Source organism: Haliotis rufescens, unplaced genomic scaffold (assembly GCF_023055435.1).
Source record: "Haliotis rufescens isolate VD_foot unplaced genomic scaffold, xgHalRufe1.0.p SCAF_5, whole genome shotgun sequence".
Lineage (NCBI taxonomy): Eukaryota > Metazoa > Mollusca > Gastropoda > Lepetellida > Haliotidae > Haliotis > Haliotis rufescens.
In genome coordinates, this window is record NW_025964223.1 from 24,015,359 (window position 1) to 24,040,537 (window position 25,179).

At 38.9% G+C, this 25,179-nt stretch overlaps 1 protein-coding gene across 2 annotated transcripts; it reads right to left on the bottom strand.

Annotated features, from left to right (window-relative positions):
• Nucleotides 1–6,362: 6,362 nt before the first annotated feature.
• On the bottom strand, nt 6,363–24,955 carry LOC124111490 (ADP-ribosylation factor-like protein 13B). Of its 2 annotated transcripts, none has more exons than XM_046471214.2 (9): nt 24,603–24,954; nt 22,145–22,215; nt 20,833–21,085; nt 18,961–19,066; nt 18,167–18,369; nt 17,060–17,186; nt 11,106–11,769; nt 9,055–9,261; nt 6,363–7,821 (listed from the first exon to the last, which is right to left on the bottom strand). In XM_046471214.2, the coding sequence occupies exons 1-9, from the start codon at nt 24,659–24,661 to the stop codon at nt 7,715–7,717; spliced, it is 1,797 nt and encodes a 598-aa protein (XP_046327170.2). In that variant the 5' UTR covers nt 24,662–24,954; the 3' UTR covers nt 6,363–7,714. The 2 variants fall into 2 exon arrangements, with proteins under 2 accessions (XP_046327170.2, XP_046327178.2); XM_046471222.2 differs by lacking the exon at nt 6,363–7,821 and adding an exon at nt 10,881–10,892 and having other exon boundaries at nt 9,125–9,261; nt 24,603–24,955.
• Nucleotides 24,956–25,179: the final 224 nt, after the last annotated feature.

Genomic DNA, 25,179 nt, shown 5'->3' on the forward strand with positions numbered 1-25,179 from the left:
AGGCCGGCCAAGGAAGAGTGACAATAGCTTCTTGACGCAAATAAGCCAAAACTGCCCGAGATCTGTGTGGTCTAGCATTGTCGTCCATGTAAACAGGTCTTGTCTGAAGAGGATGGTTGTCAAAATGAGGGACTACCACAGGCGAAGAACGGCGTCTTGGTATTGTTGGCCATTCAGGTTTCCACGAATTGTCACCAGCGGAAGTTTGCAGCCGAAGGAAACACAACCCCATATCATGACAGACCCCCCGCCACATGCTAAGGTCTTCTGGATGTTCCTTGGTGCAAAACGAGTGTTACGTTGCCTCCAAACACGTATTCGACCATCAACAGTTCGTAGCAGCATTCGACACTCGTCAGACCAATGGATCCTTCTCCAGTTGGCCAAGTTCCATCGACTACGGGCACGACACCATATCAAGCGATTCCGCATGTGCCTCTCAGTCAGTTGAGGACGTTTTACTGGTCTTCTGGCGTTATAACCAGCCGCTCTGAGGCGACGCCTTACGGTCACCGTCGAGAGTCTCTGATGGGTAATCAACTGCAGTCTTAAATCTGTTGAAGTGGCAAATGGATTTCGTCTTTCTATCCTGAAAAGACGTCTATCCTCTCTGTTAGAGGTCTTTCTTGGCCTACCAGACCTATGCCTGTCATTGACATCATTGGTTTGACCATGTTTGACAATCAAACGAGTGATAACACTGTGCTGACGACCCATTTGTCTTGCGATGGCCCTGCATGAAATGCCAGCATTTTTCATGCCTATCACTTGCCATCTTTCAGCGTTCGTTAACTTTCTCCTCGCCATGGCTGATTTTCAACCTCTATTGGAAGGGGAATCTCACACATGAACAAAATGCAACCACGTGTCTGAAACTTGAATTTCACTATTTATAGGTTAGGGGAACTACAGCACACGTAAAGAACGCTTTCCTTGTGGTATCTGGACAAATTTGGGTTCATAAAACTATGGAAGCCTAATTCAGTCATACATCATCATATTTCGTATTTCTGATTCCCACACGTGAAATCAAGAGACAATGAATATGGTGGCGCTTAACTTTTGTGCATGTGTATATAATAACTTAAAACAGTCCGTTAATCCAAGGTCTAAGAAGAACAACACACATATCACATTAAACAGATTTATTCACTAACATTGGAAACGAAATGTTTTAAATATTTGTGACCTTCAAATTATACCCGGAAACAACAAAATGTCTGTTTGAATTATAGCTTGCAATACGAAAATGTCAAACAAGAAGGATAACCATGTGACCATGCTGTTTTGTATCCTAAATCCTGCAGTACCTGAGTCCTATTACCCTTCTGTCCTTATAACATGGTTGCACAGAAGTTGTAGAACAAACTCAAAATCAAATGTAACAAAACAGGTCCATAAAGTCCATTATTCCATCTCACATGTTTGTTTGTTTGTTTGTAGAACAGAAGCAATAGCATCTTGTTTGTTTGTTGTTTAAAACCACACTCGGCAATATTCCACCGATATTATGGCAGTCTGTAAATAATCGAGTCTGGACCAGACATCCAGTGATTGACATCATGAGCTTCGATCTACGCAATCGGGAAACAATGACATGCATCAACCAAGTCAGCGAGCCTGACTACCTGATCCTATTAGTCGCTTCTTACGACAAGCATAGTCACCTTTTACAGCAAGTATGGGTTGTTGAAGACCCTTTTGAACCCGGATCTTCATGGGTCGCATCCCACCTGCATACCAGTAGATATTGTGGAACTCATGGTGAATGAGTGAGTGAGTTTATGCTGCTTAAGCAAGATTCCATCCCTGTCACCAAGAACAGGCTTCACACATTGTATTCACCTGTAAATAAATCCTGGTTTGAATAGTAAAACTCAGGTGTTGGTCATGCCTAGCAAACTCTGTAACCACAGAGCTCTCCAGCCATCCTGAGGTTTCCCAATGAACCAACTAAGGACAGTTTGGTTTGCCTTCTGCCATCGATTTCCAGGTTATGGAGGTTCCAATGTATTACACAATAAACACTGACCTCTGATAGTGATGTCGTCTATATCATACAATACACCTGCATTATAGATACATGAATCGCACTCTCCCCACAAGCCAAACACTAGCATCTTCACTAAAGATAACAGATGCAGTAAAGTTCATATGTGGCAAGGTATGCTGAATAGAAATATTATGATATGAAAAATATTATGGGCATAATCTAGTCGTAACATGTTTATTTGTTTTCCATTACCTTTACTTCTATATGAAAGCACATCATGTAGACATCCATCACTCAAGAAAACATAGGTAATGAAAATTCACACTGTAATGAAATGCAAAAACATAACATTGTCTTCATCACATCAATACTTTTTTTCTGGTCAACCACATCAAGAAGTATTCCAAATAAACACAAGACAGTTTTGTTTAAAATCTTCTGACAATCCTCACTGCTCACATGGAAATGTATTCAGACAATATTTGTAAAATATGCTCGTATTATTCATTTCCTTACACCGACAGTGACACCATGCTCATCTTCCCAAGGCAAGAGAGTTTACTGACTATAAAAGTCCAGTTTCCACCCTTGCCAAACTACATTGGAATTTCATAGCTCCTGTAGCGCCACCTGTTGCTCTTACGGGTTATGTCCCTTCTATGTCCCTCCTATTGACCAATGAGATTCCACTTTTATAAAACTTGCATTTGCCTCAAACAAAATGGTGTCAACAGCCAAAACAATCTCATTGATTATAAAGGTCTATATTGTAATAAAATGGGTCTGGCCTGGTGAAGTGCATCAAATTACTTGAGCACCTTGCTAAATATAAGACATGAAAAGATTTGAAAAATATCTGTCAACGCGGAGTTGACAGAGAATGTGCTTTGCAAATCCTGCAATCAATGGAAATCTGCATGGCAGTTTACGAAACTGATGTTGATTTCATTCCGGGATTTTGATTGGACTATGCATAGACTCGTTAGTCGAGCCAAAATACAACTTCGGAATTCAAGCCTTGTTCGGTAAGGGTGGAAACTGGACTTTTATAATCAGTTAGCTCTCTTGCCTCGAAGATGCACCGTGCTCTGACCGCCGCTATGATCACTAGGTCAGGTCATTTAATAAGGATTATGGTAGTAGATTAAGGACTGAAATATATGTTTACTTCTCTCTTAAATGTCCTCCTCCTTCTATGACATACCCACAGTCATCTCCATTCATAATAAACTTCTATCTTCCCTCTGCCATGTATGAAATACAATATTTAAATATTTTGCAGCCATAGTGCTCATATCAAGAGAAATATAATGCACTGTTCCTGGGGGAATACAACTGATGTCGCCACAGGAGAGTCCTCCTTTAACATATCAGATTTCATGGTAAATTAACGTATCCAATCCCTTCCATTAGACATCATACAAATTTCTTGTCCAAGATTTGAATACTGCTAATTTGATCCCTATGTAAGTACTATAAACTGTGACATATTCACACATTTTACCAAGAACTCTTTTGTGTAACCTGGCTGAAATCTTAACAGTAAACACGGTACATGTAACTTCTTCTATTCACATCTGATGTATGGGTTCTCCACTACAGCTGACTGTATTCCTTCCTACAGATGTATGGAATTCATGCTCATATCTATCTGGGCCCGGTCCCACAAAGCAATCTTAGTGCTACGACTGTCTTATATCTATGTTAAAGTATGGGAGTTAGGATCGCCTTAGAGCTCTGGGCTCACTTGCACAAAGCAATCTTTGCGCTAAGATGATCGTAACTCCCATACTTTAAGATAGGCTTACAATAGTCTTAGCCCTGGTTACAAAGTACCTTTACCTACATCTAGATTACTAACTGTTATACTGACATTCTGAGGTAAGCTGAAATCAGCATGGATGTGAGAGGTCATGTTTTTGAACAAAATAAAGATAGTCAGGACATATCAGATCTACTAAAGAAGGAAAAGAAACTGCAAAAATGATGTGGTATAAAGTACTGGTGTTCTATACGACTGGAATAACTCATATCATTATCCTATCTGGATCACGTACATGAGGGACATGAGAAAATACATTGACTCTCCTATGGTACTGTAATCCTTTGACACATTCACCAATGTAAAATCTTGATGTATCAAACATGTATACTACTCACAAGAAGTTAAAGAACACCTGATTCTTTTATACTATAATAATATCGGAATTGGGTGTTCTTTAACTTCTTTTGAGTAGTATAAAAAGAAACCATTTTTCACATGCTGTACAACAAATTGCGTATTCATGGACGGACTTGATTCAAGTGCACTCAAAAGTTGTGAATTATGCTATGTTACATAAATACAAATACATACATTGTATCCAACATTATGCAAGCAATCATAAAAAACTAGTCTGTATAAAACATAATCTGATTCTGCTCAGGTAAACATACAACATTAGGACATAGCATATTCCTCAGACAACAGCTGGCTCTGATAATTACACTTCACAACACAGAACACATTGTATGATGAATGTTGAATTGTGACATGTCATGAATGCTTTGATACCATCTCTTGTCTCGTTGTACAAAGAGTCAAATTGTCAGAATATGTGCGACTTCCCATTTTCATACTTAAGCCAGGCTCTGTTTCATATTCCTTATATAATATTGGTAAAAATAAGCAGAATGCAAAAAAAGAAGGTTAAAATATGATGTCAAGATTCCTTAAACAGCTCCTTAAACAAATCGTTAAAATATAACATGCTTAAAATAAACATCTCTTCAATTAAACTGAGGCCAAGTTCGTCTGTAAAACAACAAAAACAGATAAGGCTTTGGACAATGTGATATTCATACGTCCTTGTTTCACTTTGACACAACTAAAGTAACAACATCAACCATCTACACGGACAGACTCCATGGGTCATATCCAACTAGTCCACTGATCATTTCAGACTAGTGGATATGTAAAATAACTACCTATGGGAATACAACCACTAGTCCATTTAGATTGTTACTAGTATCGGATTAACAGTCCAGTGGCATTATCTATCCCTGCATCTACAGATGAAGCTAGGATCAACGCCTGTATCTGACCGACACATAAGATACAGGTACCCACCATCCAGTGAGGAACTAAGCACATTATAACACTGGCTCTGCCTGTTGTAACAAAATACAGAATATGGTAGTTGGCCTTAAGAACACATGTATACTTGAAAAGACACCATGTACAAGTTACACAGAAAACAGAACCATGTAGACTTCATTGCAATATGTTTTGATTCACATGAATATAAAAAAATAGCAATATTGTATCAACCATTCATATCGGACGGATATTTCTGTGATATGAGTTTCTGTGACAAGACATCATAAACAGTAAAGTCTTAATCACATGCTTATGGATGAATATTTGCGTAGAGACTGTATCATGACAAATATTTTTTACCTTAAAATACAATATGAGTACACCATAATGCAATGTATTAAGTATGTTAAGATCTTATGATATTACCACAAACCAAAATATACAGTAACAACACTTAGTTCAAAACAAAACCCATTTATCTGAACAAACTTTATAAATCATGGATATAAAATGAAGCTAATCAAGATAATAAGAGATAACAATCTGGATATTACCTGGTATATTCAGCAAAAATCATATAAACTGATTTCATTCAGCTTGAAAGTTCAATTTGATGAACAGACACACACACAATTGAGGCAGGTATCCTACATCAATAAACAACTTTCCTTTCTTCTAATAATTAAAACAAATATAACAAAACCACAACAAATAATAAATTATCTTGAAAATATTTAAGTACACTGGATCTCCTGAATGAATAACAACTGGATCTGATACAAAAAGATCAAAGAAAAACATGTTTTTTAAAACTGTTTTTAAAAGGTTAATTATTTCAGACTGTATAAATGCATCTTGCAACAACAGAGTGAGTGAGTGAGTGAGTGAGCAAGTTTAGTTTAATATCACTTCGAATAGTCTTTCAGTTACATCACAGAATGGCATGTTGATGTGGGAGGAAAGCCGGAGGTTAGATGTTTACCACTTCAATGAAACACATTGGCATAGGTTGGTGCTGACAAACCTAGAAATTTATTAAGGCAAATCTGTAGGCCATTAGCAGGGCACTGCTGGCTGAAGACATTATTATGTGTACCCTAGCCAAAATCAGAATGCAGAAAGGTACCCTGGGATGTGCAATGTGTTTAACTGTTCCATGAACGCTTACGTATACAGTGAGTTGGGTTTAACGCCGCTTTTAACAGTATTCCATTTATATCGCTAGGTGTCAGCTTAATGTGGGAGGAAAGCCCGAAGTGATGCAGGTCTCAGACGTTTACCACTTTGGTGAAACCTACGAGCACAGATATGGTGCTGACAAACCTAGAAACATAATTGGGGCAAACCGGGATTCGAACCCACAAGCATAGGTTTCTGGCGTGCCCAAGAGATGCAACTCTGCACAGCAAATCGCTGCGCCCGTGCCCCCCTTACTTATACAACACATCCTGGATGCCGAACCCCACGAAATTTCAACATGGCACTATGCATTGTACATTCTTCTCTCGATATTTCCTTACCATAAATGATTCGGTGATGTCATACTGTTGCATTCCAGTGTGCTACATGAAAGTGAGCAAACACAATAATGTGCGTACATTACTCTAATATTCCACAATGCACGGCATTATCCAGCATGCACTCGTCATCAGGTGAACCAGAACTTCAACATGAACAGCTTTCGGTTTCGGCTTGAGGAATATGGACTCATCTGCTGTTTATGGTACTAGGTACCTTACTGTATTCTGATTTGGGCTAGGTTACATTATTGTCTACAGAAAAATACCTGGGGTACATATCTATAGTCCCCATGCCGACAAAAATCCATTCAGCATTATTTTTTAGCTGTTTTAAACATGGAAGCCAAATATCCCTACCATGGTCAAGCAAGAAGCAGTTGTGTTTGTGTGATGTAAGCTGAGGGCTAACTGGAATAGGCCTATGCTTGATTTGATGGTAAGAAATAGTGACTACACTGCATAGCAATTCTACATAATTACATTGGAGTTGGCATACATACACACAAATTGGTATTCTAAACTTTCTAAGAATGTTGATTGCCTCAAGCACAGTCCCACTTTAAAATAAAGACTTGAAACTACAATACAGTCGAACCTTGTTGTGACAACCAACAAATTGAATTTATAACAGGTCATAAGAGATTAGGACCAGTTCCGGAAGCAGAACTAGATTTCAGTGCCCAGGCTGCTGGTAGTGAAGGGGGAGGCAACTCAGGCGCATCATCGACCTCACTGTCCCCCATCTCGATTGATGTAATTGCTATATCTTGAATAATAGATTCACGAACACAATCTAACTTTTTTTAAGTTTTAGAGAACATTTAACTTGTTCCTGGACAAGAAAAATGGAACATTCCACTTGTCCAGCAGTTCAGTGTTTAAGATGATACCCGGTGTAGTATTCAATCAGTGTGGACAAGGTACAAGGGTCCATCTCTACTTGAGACAGTTCTGTCACCGGCCTGGACAACTGTCTTCATCAGCAATTAACTGTCAAATCTCACAAGGAAATATACAACATCAATAATGTATTTATACAAAAATAGTTGGATGGCTTATTCAGTTGTGCACATGAAGAAATATAAGTTAGGACATCACAGATATGCATTAGCGAGACGATCATCACAACATGATATCATCGTCATCGTCGTAGTTGGGTCTCATTCGTAGTGCTGAGTCAGAAACCTCCGGTAGTTCATCTACCAAACCCCACTTTTCCCCAAAGTCAGCTGAAAATGAAAAATACATTTGTAAGCATGAAGTTGACAATGATACAACTCATGAACAAGGAAGTTTGTGAACATATCAATGATATATGGATCTATTGTACATGGAATAGGACAGGTGATGAAGCACTCTGTGACTCTGCATCACCTTCACTGCAACAGGCTGCAAGTTTTTAACATTTCTTGTTTAAGGACAATCTCATTAAACATGTTAAAATCAGATATTAGCGCTCGCTACCCCCACACCAAAGAATGTCAGAAAGCCTTTTGCGAGCTTTTGACCGACCAATGCAGTGACTCACAGGAAGTCTACATTTAGCTAATCGGATAGCAGCCTTTTGAGTTTTACGGCACAAGTTTCAAACTGACGACTTCAATTCCAGACGATGCTTTGAAAAAGAATCTGGAATGTCTAATAGAAGGCCAAGATTGTATGGAAGTAATTTCCACAGGCTCTGGAAAACCTCTTCCTTTTAAAATGTCTATCCCATTGAAGCAAGAGAAACATGGTGATATTGACAGAATCTGAAGTAGTACAGCCTGGAACAGGGTCTCGGATTGTCCCATGTTGATCTTTCCAAGGCTGCACTTAGAATACACATTCAGAGTTTCACTTTTGCAATCTCACAACCGATGCTCTGACTGGTCGGACGAAAAGTCGCTCTGACATGATCTGTAACAGGATGTCCTTATTGAAGAGGTAGCAAGCGCTAAGATCTGATTTGAAAGAGACTGGTTTAAGGATGTCCGATGGTCTTCATATTATTTTTGTTAGCATAGGTAATTCAAAAGTCTAAATGATCTAATCATTAATGTCCATGTTAATGAACATTGTAGTGCTTTTCTTGTTCACTCATAACTTAAGCAATACTTGACCTATCACAATACATTATGTCACGATACAGAAAGACTTACACAAGCTGCCAATGAAAGTTATAGGCCTAACATAAACACATATATTTTAGTCCAGAGTCACTGTTTTGTGGAGGAAATGTCCACTAAAAACTGCTGGAATGCACTGAAATTTACATTGCAGAGACACAATTCATGTGACATAGCGGAAAGTATGAAATCATGGAAATGTATTGTTTTGTATTTAGGTGACCTATGATACAACAGCTGTATAATCTAAAAAAATGATTTTACAAAATTTTGAACCAATATTACCAACAGCAGCGAGCATAAGATACCATGGTTACCAATAAGTCATTTAATCACAAATCCAAGACAACCTACTTGTTTGACTGTTCCTGTGTTTGTCCTCCTGATCTGATCCGTCCAAATAACTGTTTGGTTTGTCCCAGGGATAGTTACGACTGGAGTAGTCTGCCCTTGTTGAAGGTGAGAGTTCAAGGTCATTTTGTGATGGAGAAAGCTGATTTTTTTTAGGCTTCTTCTTTTTCTTCATTTTCTTAATCTCTGAGTCAGATCCATTATCCATCCCTTAAAAGGTTAAAACAAGTACTGTTAACAAAACCTTAATGTCATGCCACAGTTACCATATTTTGTATGTTTTACTCATGAAACAGTGACTTACTGAAAGGTGCTTTACACCTACAGCTACAGCTTTATAACTGCAGCCTGTTAACTATCAAGTCTAGACCAGACAAACCAATGGTTAACAGCATGAGCAATGATCTATGCTTGCAGGATAATATTATGATTGTTCAGCTCTGATGTTCAAAACCTCAAAACCTTGTAAACGATGTGCTGGTTTTCTTAGCTGCCTCAGGCTGATGTTACCTTGGGCTAGTCTTTATCTATAAGCTATAGCTGAAACTTATATTTCAAATTTGCATTTTCCCTGAATCCAAATATATCACTTGCATTGAATCTAATTATTATATGAAAATTTAGTATAAATGTTACACTGTGATAACAAAATGACCTGAGATACTGATTTTAGTTGGCACTTAACAAGCTTATGACAAGCTTGGGGTAAGGGCACTGACTCCGCCCCAGAAGCAACAGAATGGTGAGTGAGTGAGTTGGGTTTAACGCTGATTTGAACAGTACTCCAGTTATACCACAGCATGTCAGCTTGATGTGGGAGGAAAACCTAAGTGATGCAGATCTTAGACATTTACCACTTTGGTGAAACCCACAAGTACGGGTATGGTGCTGACAAACCTAGAGACATAATCAGAAGGTACAGGGATTCAAATCCATGATCATAGGTTTCTGGCGTGCTCAAGGGACACAATTCTGCACAGTGAATTGCAGTGCCTTAGACGACTTGGCCACCCTGTCAGAATGATGATCTATACCATGTGCACTAACATGACTAAGAGAAAACATTGCCATCACCATGATCACAGACAGACAAATAACAGACAAACAGCCTGCCAGTGAGTAACTAATGGTTATTTATGTTTGTTAAAAAACATTCAGTTGATACACTTAACATGACAAACAATGATAATCATGAAAACAACAAACAAACAATTCAGTCCCAAAATTGACAAGGGCAGAGATGCCAACCTTACATCATTGTATATTGGTGCAACTAGCCTCTTCAAACATGTTAAAAGTTTGGATCATGTTGAAATTTTATTCCAAAATTAGTTATCATATTTCCCAGTGTGTTTCCTGCATTCAAACATACAAAAATGTAAACAAGACAATCATATTTATAACCCCCACCCCTGATGATTCTGGGTTCAGGAAAATAAGTCCCCAGCAGCCTGTGCTGGTCGTAAGACTGGACTGGACTCTCAGGTCCAGACTCCATCATCTACAGGCCACCATCATATAGCTGAGTGTAGCGTTAAACAACAAACAAAAACATTTTATACAAATTATCACAGTTATGCCATGATATCATGCTTAAACATTTAGTTACATTTTACAATTGTCTTCTAACTTTCCATAGCTTTTGAAGCAATCTTAATCCCAATAATGGTAATAATTCATGGTAATATTTGAGGGTAATAATCATGATAATGCCTAAATTGTACAAGTTGGCATCTCTGCATTGGGAAAAAATATCAGACTCGTGTTCGAGAAACTCAGAAAGAAACAACAGACAAACAGCCTGCCAATGTGTAACTATGGTAACCTACCTCATTGTTCATCTGAAAACATTCAGTTGATATGGCTCAAATGCTAATACACATACAGAAATGCAGGGAAAGGATTTCAAACTTTCTTTCAAGCAAATGAGCAATTAATTAAGAGTATTCCAACAGAACAAAAGGCATCCGCTATCATACACTCCAGCCTATCAGCATGATCTGTCAACACAGTATATCAAATCAACAGGGACAAGATGACCGTTGGTTACCTACCAGAATCTACAGTCGCAACAAGACGTGGTGGAAGCGGGCGAGGGATGGGAGACAACTCCGCCGCGTCATGCAGATCAAATCCACCATTGCTCTGCTGCGAATCCTCAAAACGTTTCTTCTGTTTTCTTTTTGTTTCTTTCGGAGTGTGAGCCCCATCCTCACCATCAAGAGGTGTTAACTTATGACTAGATGTACGAATGTCATCTCCATTTTCATCCCCGAAGGATTTAGCTGTAACTGAGATTTTCGAAACAGACCTCATTGTCTTCTGTGATTCTGCCAGCCGGGCTGTGTCGTCTCCAGTTTGAGAATATTCACTTCCGTACTCGGCATTTTCAGAATAGGCATTCTTTTGCTTGACCTTCTTTTTCTTCTTTTTCTTAGCAGTACCGTCCTCCATAAACTTTGTTCCCAGAGGTTGCTGCAGCGGGGGCAACACCCGACGTGATCTGTTTGTGGACGGACTCACTAATTCATCACTGTCCTCTGCACATTTGTCACCAAGGGGAGCTAACCCATACGGACGGTTCGAGTGAGGAGTTCGGAGATAATCTGCTTCTTCCAGGTCGTCCGTTTTTGTCATTGTTCTGTCATCTTCACCTTTAGCTTTAGCTTTAGCTTTCAGCCCCTTGAGACGCCTCTTCTCCTCCTTCATCTGAGCTTCCTGGAACATCAAGATGATAAATGTCAAAAATCAACAAAAGCAGAGACTCAGGCCATAATATATCAATTATCAGATTTCATCCTGGCCCGCCTCACTACCAAAGACCCAATCTCATTAAAATCAGATCTTAGTTCTTGCTACCGTTAAACAAAGATCTGAGAACATCGCATACAGGTCACATCGCGAACATTTACTGACCAATGAAAGGACCAACAAGAAGTGGACACCAGCCAATCAGAGAGTAGCTTTCCCCAGCTTTATTGAGCTTGTTTTAAACCAGTGACTTCCATACCAGACTTATGCTTTGCAAATATATTGATTCACAATTGGATAAGTGAACAAAAGAAAGTTCTGGAATGTCTAATAGATGACCAAGATTGTACGGCAGTACCAACTACACACTGCGGAAAGTCTCTTCTATTTCAAATGTTTATCCCACTGAAGCGAGAGATGGAACATACAGCCAGTAGCATTATTCGGAATACTACGTGTTAACCCTTTCAAGGTTGCATGATTAAAAAACACATCCAAACTGTCACTTTTCCAGACTGGGAAGCGGCGCTCTGATTGATGTGACCCGTAATGGGATGTCCTCAGATCTTTGTTAGCGGTAGCGAGAACTAAGATCTGATTTTAATAAGATTGAGAAAGACCCCGCCTCGCATCATCTTATTCCCTTCCATATAATTACAAACAGAGAAGAAAATTACTGTGTTGCCTTCGTTCTTGATCTAATAAAAACACCATAGCAAGGTCCTATTAAACATTCATGCTTCATCAGAGTTTATATGACTCATATCCATCAATAATCAGTGTACAAAGATGACTTGGACAGTTTATTTCAATTTATTTAAAATTTATTAAAACTAAACTGCATCCTGCCATGCTCACAAAACTGAAAAATACTGAAAGATTTAATAATTGTGACCTTAAGGTGAAACATTTACGTCACACCTGCAATTCGTCAGCTAAGTAGCAATAAACAATAAAACAAAAGCAATATCAAGACTAACTACAAACCTGAAATGTCTTGTTTGTACGCAAAACAACACCACTCAGCAATATTCCAGCTATATGATGGAGGTTTGTAAATAATCAAGTCTGGACCAGACAATCCAGTGATTGACATCATAAGCATCGATCCACGCAGTTGGGATTTGATGACATGCATCAACCAAGTCAGGGAGCCTGACCACCTGATCCCGTAAAGAGCCTCTTACTGCAAGCATGGGTTGCTGAAGACCAATTCTAACACAAGCATGTTTGTTGTTTAGCGCCGCACTCAGCAATGTTCCAGCTATATGAGGGTGGTCTGTAAATAATCGAGTCTGGACCAGACAATCAAGTGATTGACATCATGAGCATCAATCCATGCAACTGGGATACGATGACATGCATCAACCATCCGATCCCGTTAGTCAAGCATGGGTTGCTGAAGACCTATTCTACCCCAGATCTTCACGGGTCTCTAACACAAGCATCTATAGAGCATGTGCAGTGAACACTGTATTATGATGTAGTTTACAATGTTACAAAGGTAACAGCAATATTACCAACATTTTTCCTGACAAGTTTGTCAATTGTGTGACAAATGAACCATGCTGACTGGTTAACATAGGATACATAATCTTAACAAATAATTGTAGATATGATCTATGTTAAATTATGGGAATTAAGATAGTCACTGTCCTACAATGAGTAAAATCGCTTTAATCTTAAAATGCAATAAGGTAGAAACAGTCTGATTGGTTGGAAAGTGTTATGGTAATAGTTTAAACCAATGACCAAGGTACATGTAATTAATCAGAGTGGCCTCCCTTGGAATGACATGTATTGTTGGTGAATGTCTGCAATTTACGAACTTTACATTGGTCAAGCCTTATGAAACATATAGAGAGTATGCCCTTTTTCTTGATTCCTGTTCAAATTAAATATTCTGTGGGATTAAATGGAATATAACCGTTGATTACACTCACCTGCATTTGATATAAAGCTAGTCCCTTGTGACATTATTTGAATGTTAAACTAAAGCTCATGTCACATCTTAAAAACAGTAATATCCCCTGTCTAACAATCATTATACACATTTTTACTATTTTACAAAGAACAAAGAAGAATTAAACTTTTTATCACAGATAAGAAATAAAAAACATCATTATCATGGTTATGAACAAACATCACACTAATTAATTAAAACTACAGAATAACACTCAAGTCAAATGTTTTTCCAACATGGCACAGTGTTGATGATGTGAGCTACATCGCCAAACCAGTGAAGTCGACAGTACTTGTTACAAACAGGAGTGTCCTTTATCACACTGTATAGTTTGTATCAGAGTTGATTTTGGAAGTAATGTCCCACGTCTTCGGAGTATGATGACACACAATCAACCAATACATGGAGACCTATCTCATAAAAATCAGATCTTAGTTCTCGCTACCACTCAACAAAGATCTTGAGACATCCTAATATGGGTCACGCCTGAACGATCTTTCATGTGACCGTTCAGACCGTTGCTTACCAGAAAAGCGTGAAAATGATGATCTTGTCAGGTTTGTGTTTAATGCCACACTCAGCAGTATTCCAGGTATATGAAAATAATCGAGTCTGGACCAGATAATCCAGTGATCTACACAATTGGGATACGATGACATGCACGAACCAAACCAACTCAGCAATCCTGACCATCCGATCCCGTTAGTTGCCTCTTATAACAAGCATAGTTGCCTCTTATGACAACCATTGCTTGCTGAAGACCAATTGTAACCTGGATCTTCATGGGTTATCAATACTGTAAGCAACGATCCACATTGTCGGGGTAACCAAGTCACAGAGCCTAACCACCTGATCCATTAAGTCACCCATTATGACCAGCATAGGTTATTTGGGAGCAGGGGGCAGTCGGGTAGCCTAGTGTTAAAGCGTTCGCTCATCACGCCTAAGACCTGGGTTCCATTCCCGACACGGGTACAATATGTGAAGTCCATTTCTGGTGTCCCCTGCCATGATATTGCTGGAATTTTGCTAAAAGCGGCGTAAAACCACACCCTCTTACTATTTGGGAGCAATTAAACCCGGCATCCCCAAAGGCCATCAAGGTTTCTGATTTATGACGGCGAAAAGAACCTGCAGAGGCTGCTGGCTTATATGATTATTATCACTTGCAACAGATCATCCGGAATTCACAGATTCTTGTCAAGATGTCCTACCATGTTATCATTGTTTATGTGGCAGAAGGTGGCCGGTACAGACAACTCACGTAATACCACTACACACTGCTTGAGGCAGGGTTATATAGGGAGCGGAGTAAGTAATATATGGACTGCGTTGCAATGACACTCAAGCATCAACACAACTAGCAACAATGAAACCAATCTGTTGACTCTAGATCCGTCTCTTAGATTTCAGCTGGGATTCCTTTAAGAATAGAAGGGACATACAGGGTTAGAAATTATCCTGAAGACATTAACTAGACCTACCGGTAATAGTGATGACCAATCTCATTAAAATCAGATCTAAGTTTTCGCTGCCGCTTTTTCCCACAACAGCTTTATATTCTACAAGTCATAGGTACATTCAACACATAGATGGCCTGACTCGAGCTAGAGGACAAGTATCAATGTCTACCTCTGAGCCAACACTCTATTTAACAGCTTTATATTCTACAAGTCATAGGTACCTTTAACACATAGATGGCCTGACTCGAGCTAGAGGACAAGTATCAATGTCTACCCCTGAGCCAACACTCTATTTAACAGCTTTATATTCTACAAGCCATAGGTACCTTCAACACATAGATGGCCTGACTCGAGCTAGAGGACAAGTATCAATGTCAATCCCTGAGCCAACACTCTATTTAACAGCTTTATATTCTACAAGTCATAGGTACCTTCAACACATAGATGGCCTGACTCGAGCTAGAGGACAAGTATCAATGTCTACCCCTGAGCCAACACTCTATTTAACAGCTTTATATTCTACAGCCATAGGTACCTTCAACACATAGATGGCCTGACTCGAGCTAGAGGACAAGTATCAATGTCTACCCCTGAGCCAACACTCTATTTAACAGCTTTATATTCTACAAGCCATAGGTACCTCCAACACATAGATGGCCTGACTCGAGCTAGAGGACAAGTATCAATGTCTACCCCTGAGCCAACACTCTATTTACCGGTATGTGTGATTAGGGTGATTATATCAGTGTTTATTCTAGAGCATGGCATCCGGCATGTTTGCGTCTATTTTAAATATGACAAAAGAAATATCACCTTGGTGATGCAGAAGGGTGCATAGTTTCCAATCATGCCATTTAAAAAGAATATTGTGTCATAACATGAATTTATAGCATAATCGTTTGTTAGAGTGATCACTTGTCTGTTTTGGAACTTATCAGTGTGTATACTATATGTCACAAAGCCAGTTCCATTACAGTCTGTGCCCAAAGACTTTGAGTCTTCTAGCCTGAACTTGGCACTTAGCCCCATTTTTCAGTAGATTTTAGTGTTATTATTTGGACAAAACCAAACAGAATGTTACTAGACAATGGCTTCAGACTAACAACTAAAGTCGCAGAGCTCCATTACATTGCATGATGCCTTCATTAACATCACAGCTTTGAGCACAGGGAATGATATGTCAACATTTGGACCACCAGGTTAAAATTCGCTACAGACATTAATCATGATTAATTGACAAAATATTAGAGGTGACAAGGCCTTTTTTTTCTGCAAATCAAATTATGGAAACTTATGGAGATGTGGCGATTCAAGCATAACTTTGTCAAGTGCCACAGTCAAATCATGATTTTAAAAAGTCAGTGAGCTAAACAGCTAGTCCGGGAGTGAGCCGAGATCGCTCTGCTTTCACTATTGGGACGGTTTATTCCGGGACAAATGGATGCCGTAGTTTCCTTGGAAAATTCTTCTAAAAATAACCCCATTGTGAAAAATGAACCTCCACTTATATTTCTGTCATACCACCTAATATATATACTTTTTGTTGCAAGAAAAAAGATAATTGGATCCAAGTACCTTGTAAGTATAGTAAGTATAGTCGTTTATCATGTTTATGTATTTCATTCTGTTGTTGACACAATCCTTTAAGAATAACAATGTGCAAAGACACACTAAGTGCCACCATGGCATATTTTAAAGGTGCTCAATTTGAAAATATAATATGTGAAGTTTGTTTCCTAAAATGAACTCCAGTATAGTCTGAAAACCCAGCATGCTCCACTTTATAACATAATCAAAGAATGTGATTTTTAATAAAAAGTGACTACAATACCTTTTCCTTGAGTTTCTCCACGTCAACATATTTGAAGGGATCTCCATCTATAAAGTCTTCCCCCTCACTCTCCTCTTGCTTCTCCTCAATGCCCAGCCTCTTCCTCTCCTCTTCCTCCTTGCGTTCCCTGCAGCAGACACAATTCAATCAGCGCCGGCTATTTTCATATTTTACCATGCTTACTAGCTGTAAAGGCTAAACCAGTTCTCCAGCACCAACAGACTACAGAGTTCACGAACACTGTAATCAGCAGCTACCCTAGTTAGATCACAGTTAAAGAATACACAAAGAAAATAACAGCTTCTCTCAATCTGTCCCCAAGCAATCTGCTAAATATAAAATCTCTAATATGCTATAAGAGGATTCACAATTAAGATTCATAAGGTCCATAAGGACCAAAATTAAAGACAGCGGGAGCTTCTTTAGCAGAAAACTCATATGATTGTGAGTTCCAGTTATATAATGGCATGTCAGCTTAATATCGGAGGAAAGCCTGAAGTCTCAGAAGTTTAACACCTTGGTGAAACCCATGTGCATGGGTATGGAGCTAAGAAACAAAATCATGGTGAACCGGAATTGAACCAAACCACGATCATAGGTTCCTGGCATGCCCAAGGGATGCAACTCTGCACTGCGAATTGCAGCGCCTCAGATGGCTTGGCAACCCGAGGCCCCTTGAATGGCCTCAAGTTGGTCAGGTGATATGGATACACAATATACTGACTCTGAACTGACTAGTCCGAGCTGACCAGTCCTTGTTTCATCCCTTTAATGCCGAGCAGGGCAACAAGTATCATCTTTTAGCATCTTTTGGTATGACATGACTAGGGATCGAACCAACAACCTTCCACTTTCTGGGGCAGACGCTCTATCCACTAGACCATAGATGCAGTCCTGTTACCACAGGGTGACTTAATCTATAACACTGTTTTAATTAGAAATGAGACAGTGTCATGTGAAAAACAAAATGTTTTCACTGAAACCTATAAAGTGACTATAATGCCATAGTATTATCTCCACAACAAAACAACCACTAACAGAAAGGGCACATTGACATACCAGCATTTCAGCAGACAATACCTCAACAGTGGTTCAGGGTTCACTTACCTCTCTTCTTTTATTTTGCGAACACGTTCTCTCCGAGCCGCTAGCTCTATTTTCTCCTTTTCCTTTTCCTCTGCCATATCCTTGTCTACTCGGGTCTTCAGAGGGTCAAAGTTCTTCTCAATCATATCACACAGCCACTGCATGCCCTCTTTAATTGCAGGGTCCATCTTGCGTCCCGTCCCCTTCACAGCTGAGCAGGATTCCTACACAAAACCAGTTTGAGAGATAGATTTACAAGCAACATAGCGCAGCTATTTTGTCTCACTGAATGAGCTGACACAGTTTAAATCAACCTTTATGAAAATATTGTAGTTTTCCAAGACACTGGTGGTGATAAGTGCATTTTTTTTAAGGAGAAAGAGTGAGTGAGTGAGTTGGGTTTAACGCCGCTTTTAACAGTATTCCAGCTATATCGCGGTGTGTCAGCTTAATGTGGGAGGCAAGCCTGATGTGATGCAGGTCGCAGCGTCTTAGATGACTGGGCCACCCACGCCCCCTAAAGGAGAAAGAAATTATTACACTCACATGAGTGTCATACTGAGTTTACGAGATTTGTGTAAGAAGCCATGTATTACCCTTGCTCTCGCTTGGTAATACAAGAATTCTGATACTCGTTTCGTAAAATCAGTATGACACACATGCTCGTACAGTAATCTGAAAGATGTATAGTATATAGACGTATCTATATACATCTTTGGTAATCTCTATAAATAGCAGGACACAACAGGACACAAACAGAGTATCAAGATCTAACAGCCAGTACAACTAGGGGATACTATAGAAAGGTGACCTACAATTCTGCATGGAGTCTTGTGTAGGTTGACCCAGTTGGAGAGATCGAGTTGTTCACAGATGTCCACCTCGTCCACAGCGTCTTCCTTGTCCTGTTTGTTGGCCAGCCTAGAGCAGAGAAGATCATTTTAGGGTGGTAACCATGGTAACAATATACAGTCAAGTCCCGTTAATCCGACATTGTTGGTTGCATATGATTATGTCGGATTAATGAGTATGTCGAATAAACGAAATTAGGTGGTATCAAAGTTCGTGATCGAAAATTGGACAACTACACGATAGATATTGATACGAACACGTAATAAAAAAAGGAAAAAAGAAATATTCATATTGTAGTGTTACATTGTTAGCAGAATATGTTTTCTAATCATGCAACCTCTAAAGTTTAACACAAAACTACTGTTACGGATTGTATAACTGTTTCAAAATACTTTTTAAAGCATAGTTTGGAATGGAAGTCGCTAATTTGAAACTAGTGCCGCAATGCTTAAGCAAGCTGCTTTTTTAGTGGCTAATGTCGACTTCCTGTTAGTAATGTCATTGATCAGTCAAAGTTCACGAAAGGTTGTCCTCAGCGGTAGCACGAACTTGTATCCGATTTTAATGAGATTGAGGCAATCGAGGCATGTGATTAAGCCTGTTTTGTTTATTTAAAGCAGCAATTGTTTATTGTTACGCAAGTTTATCTCTGCAGCCGTTGAAATATGCCGCTACTCGTCGACTCGTCTTGCATCAAAACACGGGACTGTGTACTCGTGGGCAGATGACCATGGAGTACGCTGATCACTGTGTCTGATTAACGAGACTGATTAATGAGTGATTTCAGCAATTCGTTGCAAATTAGGTATGTCGGAGTCGCAGTGCAAGACTGTCGGATTAACGGGTCTAAATAGCACTAATTAAATCGGTTCCCATCATTTGTGTCGATTGTCGGATAAACGAGTGTCGGATTCACGAGACTTGACTGTACCTTGTATCCAGGCGATACATGCCTTTATATGGTGATTGGTGAGGTCTAAAACTATAAGTTCCTTGTTTCCTGACTGACCCTAATTTGGAGCCCCTGACCACAAAGGTCTTTTTCATGTTTCTCAAGCTGCATCACAGCTTTTATCACCATGGTATTGTCCATATTGCCTCTAGTATACACAAATTGAACATCACTTCTATACATATATAAGATAGCTTCGCGATAAATCACCAAGGACAATGAAAAACAAAGCGTGGTTTATTTCACAATAAAACATTGTTCTATCATGACTCAAGAGATTCAATATGCCCTCGCAACTTGATGATATTGTATACTGGAGCATTGAGAACTGGTTCAGCATTATAGCCTCCAAATGCTTCAAGTCAATGAGGACTACCATCATCTGGTTTGTACTTGTCCTCAGCACAATTTAGTAGTCCCTCGCTAGAGGACTAGCATTAACTTTGAAGGCTTTACACACCATTAGAAATATTAACATATTGCTTTACTTCCACAACACACAGCATTTGTGTACAGGGAGGCATATCTGTGAAAAAAGACAATAAACTGTCCCAAATCTCAGTACACTATGACGTAGTACTGTCCTACTTAGGACATTTATCTTTTAAAGGTTAGAAATACATAGAGTTACCTCCCCTTCAAAGCTCTCCATGTGGAGAGTTATGGATGTTTCAATTTCTGCGCTTAGGGTGCTAACACCTGACAGTGCGATGCGATGCAAAACCAGAACAATGTCACTTGTATGCTTGTGACAATAGAGATATCTGTGTTTTCACAAAAACTACTTCAAACCATTCCTGTAATAAAATACATAGATTTAAAAGAAGCACTTGGGAAGATTACTACGACATGCAACAACTACTACATTGCTATTGCTACTTACACCAACACTGGCTTCCCTGCTATGTGATAATTAGCTATCAGTTTCTGAAAGCTTTCCTTCACTTCCTCAAGGCGCTCTGATGCAGTTGAATCGATCATGTAGACCACCCCATACAGTTCAGGGAGATATGTGGTCCACATGGCTCGTATCTGTGGTCCTCCCCCAAGGTCATACATCGTGATGTCGAACTTGTTGAATACAAACTTTTCAGAGTTGAAACCGACTGTTGGGGCGATGTCTTTGTCAAACTGTTCTGTGAATGTGAGGTAAAAAATATTAATCAAGTTTCAATTGATCTTTCTATTTCCCAATTCACAATATTTTCTGATTTCATTTTATACATAAACAATATTAATTAAGGAACATGGCCCATGTAGCCATAACACCATGTTTATATCCTGACTATAACAGTTTCCATAAAGTCAATATGATCTACCCTCTGCAAAGAATTTATGTGTCATACAAGAAGCAATTCTGAAAAGGTCAAATATATTTTAGTTGAAGAAAAACATCAATTTTGCATTTACATTAGTAGTGTTATGAATAGAACAGAACATAAGGTCAATTTTGCCTTACAGGGAAACAACACTCCAAACTCTCAGTTGTCTAGCTCGCGTTGTTTTAATTAGATTGTGTTATCACAAGATGCCATTCAGCATCAGCGAACCAACAAACTCTCAGAGTGAGGCACCTAATCACCAGCACACAAAGTCAGATTGTGCACAAAGGTTAGATCACTGACTTTATGTGCTGATGATTAGGTGCCTCACTGTGAGAGTGTTGGTTCGGATCCTGGATGGGACTCACTAGAAACTGTACTTAACTAAGAAAGTGTTATCCCAAATATAATATTTGTTCACTTTCTAAACAGCATTGTGTGTTCATGCTATGCTTTTGGTTATTATCATTTTAAACATGTATAGTAAACATTGCAACTAAAAGAACTTGATATTAGAATATATTACTCAGAGAAAGAAATTGGCACTAGTCTTATAGTCCTTGCCAACTGCCCAATAGTTAAGGTATGATAAGGACGAGAAGAAATTTGCCATTTATCATTATGTTTATAAGGGGTTTGATAATTCATCTGATCATTGCATCAAAATTCTTTGCAGTCATATTTATTGAGTATTTTTTAACCAAATCACCGGTAGATTGGTAGAAAATGTGTGTACAGCTGATTGCTCTTTCCGGCTTAGTTTACGAGAAAGTACTATATAATCTTTATTTCTGCATTTTGCACAATGCCTAGTAGAACAGAAAATCTTTATTGGTCTGGAAATTGTACTTAAAAATCTAACAGTCATCTCACCTCCAATCAGCACTTTTGTTGTTGTTGACTTGCCAGCGCAGTCGAGACCCAAGAAAGCCAGTGTAATTGGCCTAAAACATTCAAAAGTAATCAAAACAATGATCATGTTTATTTAATCACTATAAATCAATGATCATGATACAGTGATTTGTTAGATTTCTATGTTTGTTGTTTAACACTGCACTCAGCAATACTCCAGCTATAAATATGCTGTCTGCGCTAAACACTATTGACTACAAAAGGCCAAATTTGACATCATTTTCCAGAAAGTGTTGTTATTGTGTGGACTATTATTAGCTGAGATTCTTAGACTATGTACAGTGATCTACATTCGGCTTAAGACAAGTGGTAAAAATTACAGATCGTGCCCAAACCATTTAGCTGCCTCTTAAAACAATTACCGTATTCGACGTAATAAGCTTACGGCTCTAATAAGCGCCCACGGCGATATTTGCTAATATATTGGCTAGTGAACAATCCCAATCAGCCACCCTTCCTATTGATCAATGTACACAAGACTTATTTATTTGTGTATAATATGCACTCGTGTGTTATATCACCCTTAATTATGGGCAATTAAATTCTTGAAAAAAATATCTGTCGTATGTAAACATTTCAGGCTGTTAGCATAAACCACGAAATTTACGATCTTTCAACTCAAAATAATATTCTAATAAGCGCCCCCTATTTCTAATTTTGAGAGCGCCCTGGGTGCTTATTACATTGAATACGGTAGCACAGTCAGTAGCCCTTACCAATGACTGAACCTATAGTGTCGCTGAAGGGGTCGTTGTTGCCACAGGTACTGCAGATATGTACCCGAGGCACTTTTCTGCTTTCGCATAAAATGTTTCTCTCGGTATTTCCTTTCCATAAATGGATGGGAACTGTCATAACAGCACATTTAGAATACAGTACCACAACTTCTAGTGAGGACGATCTCTGTCGTAGGGCACGTGTCTCAAAGACAAGCGACCAGTCTTTGTGAGAATCTGTCAGACGCAAACTCGGATTGTTGGCACGACAGCTAGCCGACTGAGCTACATCCGCACAGTAAATTTGAGCACAAATTTACCAAGGCATCCAGGCATCAGACGTTGAACTTGCCGGTACACATGAATGACATGGTATTTAATAATTTGTCTGGTGATTTTTGTGACAGAAAAGTGTCTTAGGGAACACTGTAAGGATAATGTGGATAAGCATGGCTAATGATGCCACAAGGGTGAGTCCACTTTTTAATCATTAATGAATGTAGCGGATGAAAGTGGCTTGTGTGAATGTTCCAGGATAGTTTCCAGTAGCCAAAATATTCAACACAAAACCATTACATGCTGCTTTCTCGACGTTTTTGTGTGAAAAATATTAGGAGCAACTATAGAATCTATAAAAGCCACTAAACGGGTACCTAACCCTAATGATCGTCAAGGGGGGATTGATCGTAAAGGGGATCCATGGGCTTAGGATAGAGGTCGGGGAAACTACCCTAACATCGACAATAATTGGATATGTTCAGTGCCAATACAATATACCTAATAACTTGAAAATTAATTAATCGAAAAAATAATATATGTTTATTAGTTCCCATTTATAATCATTTTAGCCACTTGAATTACAAAAAAAAAATCGAAATAAAAAATATGTTGAAAATAAAAGTGCTTTCATAAACTAGTGCTTGCTATAAAATGTGTCACTGCAGGCTACATTTATTAACAAATATTCAAAACTTTTCACATTTTGTGTAGAGATGATGATAGATCACTGAGAGGAGCTTATGCACACTCAATGACCCCTGACGTCACAGGGAATTGTTATGCCGGTGTGACTGGCAACAAAATACTACAAATTATGTCAAAGGGTATTGTGACAAGATTGAAAAGTTGATGGTACTGTATCTTAAGGTAGTCTATACTCTAATATTCCGCAGTACACAGCATTATCCAGCATGCACTCGTAATCAGGCGAACTAGAACTAAAACATAAACCGGTTTCGGGTTGAGATATATGGACTTGTCGCCCGTTTAGGGTATCAGGTAGGCCTACCTTTCTGTATTCTGATTTTTTGGCTAGGGTACCTGGTGCACATATCTCAAGAACTTGTACCGACAACGACCACTTCAGCTATAGTATCTATCTTGGTATTGGACAAGATTAACAATTCTGTAAACTTATCCTAATGCAAGATCAAATTATGAATATTCATACACATTCTACTGTAGCAAGAAGACTGCTACTGATATTGGAATTTATATTTTCTTTATGTTTGTTTTGTTTGTTTGTTGTTTAACGCCGCACTCAGCAATATTCCAGCTATATGACGGCGGTCTGTAAATAATCGAGTCTGGAGCAGACAGTCCATCATATTTTCTTTATGACATAGAAGGCACGAGACTATTATCTAGTTTTGAATTATTTCCTTCTCGGATTTCAAATCAAGGTTAAGATATAAAGACAATACCTTTTGGGCTCCCGGCGCTTCTTGATACATGATACGCAGTTTCCCATGAGGCTGAACATCAGGCCTAGTGATTATCCGTTGCTGTGTTACTTCTTGTCAAAATCAGTTCTGAAGAAGACATCAGCCCGATCAGGCGAAATCAGTTTGATCAATCAGTCGTGTTAAGCAAGGTCCGTTAGTTATCTAATCGCCGCTAACTGAGTTTTGGGGTAACCAAATCAGATTAATGACCTAATCATCTGTAACTTGGCTACTCAATGTCGGTGGACTCAATGATGCCGCCATGTTGGTAACCATTTGTTTGGATCAGTTTACAAAATGTCAGACGAGCTCTTTGCAGCGCAGTTACTTCAGGGCTCAGTGTTAAAACGTCGCTAACAACGCTGTGAAGAGTTTTAATAAAATGACGAAAACCGAGCAGGTTTCGAATAAAAGTCGCTGAATTTTCAAAAAGGTTACCAATACAGGTTTTCTATACCCACACGAAGATATTCCTTTTGTAGTAATGATAATTATTAAATACGTCTGCCTGGGTACATCGTTATTGAAAGGAAAAGCACTAAATGTACTCCTCATG